A 6435-nucleotide genomic window follows, 5' to 3' on the forward strand; every position below is an offset into this window, starting at 1 on the left:
GAAGGTAAAATTTCTCCACAAAAGAAATCCAATGCAGGACACAGCTTATGATTGGTGTTATGTTTAAAGCTGAAACTCTCTCTCTCTCTTTGTCTCTCTCTCTGTGTTTTATCCTCTTCTCTCCAGTGGATCGATGAACCAGTTTATAGCAGTCTACAACATTAACGGCGATGTGATCAGCAACATAAAGTACTATGATGGCTTCATGGGACAAAGGATTGGGGCCATCAGCTGTTTAGCCTTCCATCCTTACTGGGTAAACTAACACTTACAGTCACTGAGCACAACAGTATTATATGTGGAAAACCTCTTTGGGCAATAAACCTGATACTGATTCATGCAGTTGTACATCATTACACAACATTTTGTGGAGTTTGGGTAGTTTAATCTGTAAAGTATTGTTTTATGTTAAAAATCTTAAAGAAGTAATAACAATGGATTAAATTTAAACAGCACTTTATCTTGATACACAAAGTGCTTCAGAGTGAAGCTCACCTCATCCACCACCAATGTGTAGCACCCACCTGGGTGATGCACGGCAGCCATTTTGCACCAGAATGCTCACCACACATCAGCTTGAAGGAGAGAGAGGGAAACATAGAGCCAGGACAGCAGGGAACCCAGTGCCCCACTGCACTGGGATTTTATTTGGCCCAGAGGGAAGACTACCCCACCAACAACACTAGGTCTCACCTCCAAGTACTGGCCCGGCCCACACCTGCTTTGCTTCGATCGTTCAGCAGAAACACCAACAAGTAACAGTAAACACAGTATAGCTGTCAGATAAATGTAGTTTAGTAAAATGTACAATATTCCCATCTGAAATGTAGTGCAGTATATTCAAGCATAACATTTAATTTAATTAAAGCTGCTAAAAAATGTTTTAAACAAAATTAAATTAAATTTAAAAAACAGGCCCTATACGCTGTCTGCCCAGGACTGACCGTCAGACAAAACAAAGTTAGCGACCAGCTGTTGAACACAGTGGCACAATTAGCAGCTAAAGATGTTTTTTTAACGAGACCAAACAGAACTAAACACAATAATTATTGACTTAGAGGTAGCTAGAAACCTACTAACTTTGGCCAAAAGTGGCCAAAACAAATCAATTAATGCAGTTTTAGGTAAATATACTAAGTTACTAAGTCCTTTAACATGGATCCACCAATCACTCTGCTTGGGGTCATTCATTGCCCATGTCGTTGGAGCTGCACAGCTGTGTTTTGCTAGTTGCTAGTGCACGCAAATTTTGAGCAGAAGCCATGAACATCTTTACCTATAGCTTCATGGACAATGTCAGCAAGTATACCATCTTGATCAAATCAGTATCTTAGTATCAACTCGACATTATTGTTCCAAACCTATAGTGGACTATATTAAAATGATAATGTAAAGTTGAATTCCACAATAGCATTATAATTTTCCACATATGCATATGTTATTTGGATAAAAATTAAAATGCAAACCAATATGCATTTTCTTTTTCACATTCTCGTATTGGCCTTCTATGACCACATTAAATGAAAAGCTGTTTTCCCGCCACGGCTCTTGTGGCAGAGACATCAACACTCCACCAGTGCTCCAGGAAAGCTAGCTGCACAGCTAACAAGTAAAGCTATCTGCCAGGAAACTGTGTAAATCATTGAGAGTTGAGGCAGAGCAGCCGGAGGACATCGGAGGGAAAACCACAAAATATTTTCACCCAAATCGGTTAATAAAGTTATCAAGTTGTGTTTTGTACAGTAATCAGTGAGGCACGGCCCCCCACAGCAGTTTTTCCAACCTAATTCGTCTCATTTGTGGTCTGATGAACAGTAAATTCATCTGTCTTATTCCGCCGAGGCTTTCCTCATAAGAAAGCGGCCGTGGTTTCATCGAAGGTCGGTTGGAAACATTTTATTTTGAAAGAGTGTTGTGAATAGTTAGATAATTGCATTTTAATTTTAATTATGACTTAAATAATCTAAATAAGTCAATTAAAAATCAGGTTACATTGTTTACATTGCATTTTCATTTTCAAATTTAATTAACATTTGAATAGTATCCAGTGTGCAGCAGGGTATGACTGTTAAACAGCTTTTCTCTATTAATTATTTGGTTATAGAACACATTTGGAAAATGATAACCCTATTGTGGATTGATATTATCCTTTTTAAGTTTGCAATATCATTTTAATATAGTCCCCATAGGCTTCCATAGCTGTGGCCTCAGTGCAGCCATCTTCTCGCAACTGGTAGCTGTTAGCACACCTTGGCACCACTTCTATGTACAGCCTGCGATACGAGTACTTTTATGTCCTGTGAATGTAACTTATCTATAATCCTAGTAAGAAAACTAGGAATTTCTTGCCCAGTCTGAACTGTTCTGATACCTGTGGTCCCTGATTATGTGGGCACGTGAACATGTCTTTGAAAAACGTTTGATTTGAACAACCTACCTTTTCCTGGCACTTCATATAGCAATCACATTGGCTTCAGGGAAGTCATGACTTTTACATTAGCTCATTGCCACTGAAACTAGCATTAGCAAACTTTATATTGCTACATTGGCAGGCTTTTAAGCTTTATTAGATTACCTCTGCATTTGTGAAGGAAATACTGACGTGGAACGTCGGGGACACGAAATGGTATTCCATTAACATTTTGTCTTAGCTACAGTTCTCACTTTGACCTCCGCTCAATATTTCTGAACACACACACACACACACATCATTACATCCACCTGTAGGAAATAAAGATTATCTAACATGCCTTTTCTCTTTGTCTCCCTCCAGCCCCACTTGGCTGTAGGCAGCAACGACTACTACATGTCCATCTACTCAGCAGAGAAGAGGCTCAGATAACACACCAGCATTCATCACCCCCCATCTCCCCAACAAAACCACCATATGACTTCTGACCCTGAGCCTCGAGCTCCGGGATGTAAATGACATTTTTGTTGTACATATGCAATTACCACCCTGAATGTTCTAGTAATGGCTGCTGACAAAAACTCATGCTACGAACGATATATATTATTATTATTATTATTATTTCTCATTGTTTATTCATGTTCTTATTATGAAGCTAATGATTGTAGACTTGGCTGTGCTGAGGAGTGTGTATATTTAAATAGCGTATACAGAGGAATAGAGGTTCTATTTTAAAGAAGTGGTACCCTCGATCACTGGGGCTCCTCCTCGCCGCGCAGCGAGCATCACTACCTGAATGAACTGTAAACCCCAACGAAAGTGGCAAGTGGGGGTAGGGCGGCCGCACAGAGGACGACACACACTGTTAAAACACATTCACTGGTGCAGGAAACACAGACTCGCCCTCCGCTGGACCCCGGGGTGTTTATAAATTAATTTTAATGACCGTCTTGCAGTCAAAGGACACAGCTTTGCTCCTTTGCTGCCCCCCTGGCAAGACTTTGGTATGGACGGACCCAGAGACGGTGGACTGTGCCCATTCTTGCCTGACACGGCGACCAGGCAGACATGATGAGTGTTTGTTTGTGCGTGTGTGTGTGTTAAAGTGGATTATAGCACAGATGCGCCCCATAGTGGGCCTTCACAGCCTTGGACTGAATCGATGCCCCAAAAATGCTTGCTTCCATGCTTGAACTCTCCTTCTCTACCTGACCCCAGCGTGCCAAACATATACTCATATTTTCCATGCAAGATCCTTTCTTGTGGCTCAGAGGGATGTTTTTGTTGGTTTATTTGTTTTTTAATTCATCACCTGTAAAAAAAAAAAAAAAAAAAAGGGAAGACCTCCATCGCCCCTAGGATGATACAACCTCTTTATATCTAGCAGATGTAAGAGGAGGGCTAGATTGGTAGAACCTAAGCACCCAGTCCTTTAGTGAGCCTTAGGTACCTGCCTTCCTGCCCTGCAAAGCAATAAAAAAAAAAAAAGCTCCCATGATTCAGCCTCAAGCTCCTCCCTCGACGCTTCCAATAAAAAATAGCATTTCACTTTGAGGCGATAACAGCACCGCATGCCGCCGTTAGCTTAGGACAGTTCCTAGAACCCAACCCAGAGGTGCCACAGTAAAGCAATACAAACACACTAATTTCCATTCATAGCAGTGTAAATTCTTTTTTATATATATATACACACACACACACACACACTTAGAGTGCCAGATAGGTGTGTTTTACCCCATCTACTACCAGTGACAGGAAAGACATCAATCAAATTGATTTTCCTGAAATTGTCTAAACTTTCCGCTAATCAATATGTCCAAATCCTCCAGGCACCGTAGGTTTAGAGACCTTCTAGGTTATGTGACTCACCACACTAGGGATCACCTGCCCCCCCCACCATCTTTGAGTTTTTATTTTGAGTTTATTGTGTGGTTGGATTGTGTTTAACAAAGTTAGAGGCATAACGTGAATAGCATGTTAATGGGTGGCATCAGATCTGGACCTGTACATGCTCACTTTGTCAAGTTTTAGTCAGCGTCCTAAATCTCGCTCAGGAACTTCATGAGCCCCCTAAAACTGATGTCGAGCAACTGCCAGCCCTCTCCAGCATGGACAGGTCAGTCAGTGTCACTCCACAGATCATTGAAATTGTTGACGTAAATGTCATTGTGGTGCTGTTTGATGAAGACGCTTCTTTATTAGAAAGGAGTTTTGTTTTTTTGTGTGCAGTATCACCGTTGACGTGCCTCATCTCTGGGGCTGCAGCTTTGCTTCTTTAGCTTCTTTTTTATTTTTAACCGTTTTCTTTCTGTTTTGCAATTTTAGGTTTTTAATTCTGCTGGCATTTTGTTTGCCTTAGCCTCAGTGAGGTGGAGAGAAACAAGTGGGGACAGCCTTACTCTGACACACTCACTGCACTAAAATTGCTCCCGCCGTGCCCCCTTTCATTGCCAACGTAACCCAACAGCCTCCTTTCTTTCCTGCCATGCTCACCTCACCCCTTCTGCATCAGACTTGGGCTTTGCTTTACCCCCGCAGAAGGTATGGACGTTTGGACTGAAAGTGAACTGGGAACACGCACCAAACCGTCTGTATAAGCGGCTGCAATTGCAGTCACCACAATAGTCCCCACCGACACCCCATCACTGAGCTCATCTGCTTCATTGGCTCAGCCAAAATAGTGCATTTTGGCGTCGGGCCATTTGCTCAGAATCACATTCATCTCTAAGTATACTGCTTTGAGTTTTAAGATTTTAGATCTGAAGAAAAAGAAGAGACTTTAAGAAAGAAGTAAGAGAGGAAAAATGAAAACAATCAGGTTTGTCTCTGTGACTTTAGACTGACTGTGGTTTATAAGACAGGAGATGAAATCAATTAAATAAACCAAATACAACACCGGATTTAGTCTTGTTTTCTGGCATTTGCATTTCAAACAACATTATGCTCTGGTCCTCCGTATTTTTTTTCTACATCTGCATTATAAAAATCTTCATGTAGATCAGTTTTGGAGCCAAAGCGTACTTAATAATTTTCAGTATTAAGCCTTCAAGTCTCGGGTCAAAAACTGCATTTTGTACTTCCATTTGTCAGCCTCTCAAAGTCTGATATTAGCTTCAAATATGGACTGGATTAAAATCTGGATATAAAACTGAATTTTCTATTTGTATTAAAACTTTATGATAAATTCTTCTAAACACAGTGAACATGATGCAGTCTTGATGCGTTTGAGAACACTTAAATATCATTTTTGAAGTCAAGACAGACAAAATTAAATAATTACAATGAATTTAACTGATTATTTTAGACTTGTTTTTTTCTTTCCTGCTTTTTAAAAACATTTAAAGGGTTACTGCAGTGATTTAGTATTGCACTTCCATATTATGGGCAGACCCAAAAGAGAGAGAATGACAAAAAAGGAATTGTCAAAATTGAGGCAGTAGAGGTCAAGGTATCTTGACTTTAGCCCTAAAGTATGGGGGCAAGCCTAAAAATGTTGGGGGATAACCCACAAACCATGATGGCACCACAGACTGATCATGTCTTTTATTTCCCAGGTATATGGTATCACTGGACATGACTATTAAATTAACTTTGTCATGTAAAATAAGTGGAGTGCTGCAGCCCTGAAGGTTTGAAGAATTTCTATCTTGGATCTGGATTGGCCATGAAACAAGAATGTAATTTGAATATGCTTTATGTTGGTTGTTGTAGCTAACTGGGTCTAGCTAGCATGACAGATGGTTAACCTGCTGCAAGGCTGAGGGCACGTGATTGGTTGAAAGGTGAGGCGGCAACACTGTTAAAAACCAAATTCATTCACCAATGGTACACCTGGGTAGGTCATGATGAAAAGTTTGTGTACCAGTGAAAATGGTTCCACCTTCATGTGTCCTCTAAAGACCAAGCTGAGAAGATTTCTGTCAGTGAAAACAGTTTTCAGTAGCTGAGCCAAGCTATTATCGTCACTTCAGGAAATGTGTTTTGCTGCACAGAGAATGTTGTCGCTGTCTTGTTCTTCGCTCTAC

General features: G+C 40.6%; 1 protein-coding gene across 4 annotated transcripts in view; it reads left to right on the forward strand.

Moving 5' to 3' along the window:
• The window catches only part of rptor (regulatory associated protein of MTOR, complex 1), a 239276-nt gene extending 233966 nt beyond the window's left edge, over positions 1–5310 (forward strand). For all 4 annotated transcript variants that reach the window (XM_038714432.1, XM_038714434.1, XM_038714433.1 and 1 more), the window contains 2 exons: positions 127–256; positions 2774–5310. In XM_038714432.1, the coding sequence (XP_038570360.1) occupies positions 127–256; positions 2774–2842 (199 nt within the window). In that variant the 3' untranslated portion in view covers positions 2843–5310. The remainder of the gene's footprint in view (positions 1–126; positions 257–2773) is intronic.
• Positions 5311–6435: the final 1125 nt, after the last annotated feature.

The sequence above is a fragment of the Micropterus salmoides genome, unplaced genomic scaffold (genome assembly GCF_014851395.1).
Source record: "Micropterus salmoides isolate LMB-PRFRI ecotype aquatic unplaced genomic scaffold, ASM1485139v1 Ms_hic_scaffold_12, whole genome shotgun sequence".
Lineage (NCBI taxonomy): Eukaryota > Metazoa > Chordata > Actinopteri > Centrarchiformes > Centrarchidae > Micropterus > Micropterus salmoides.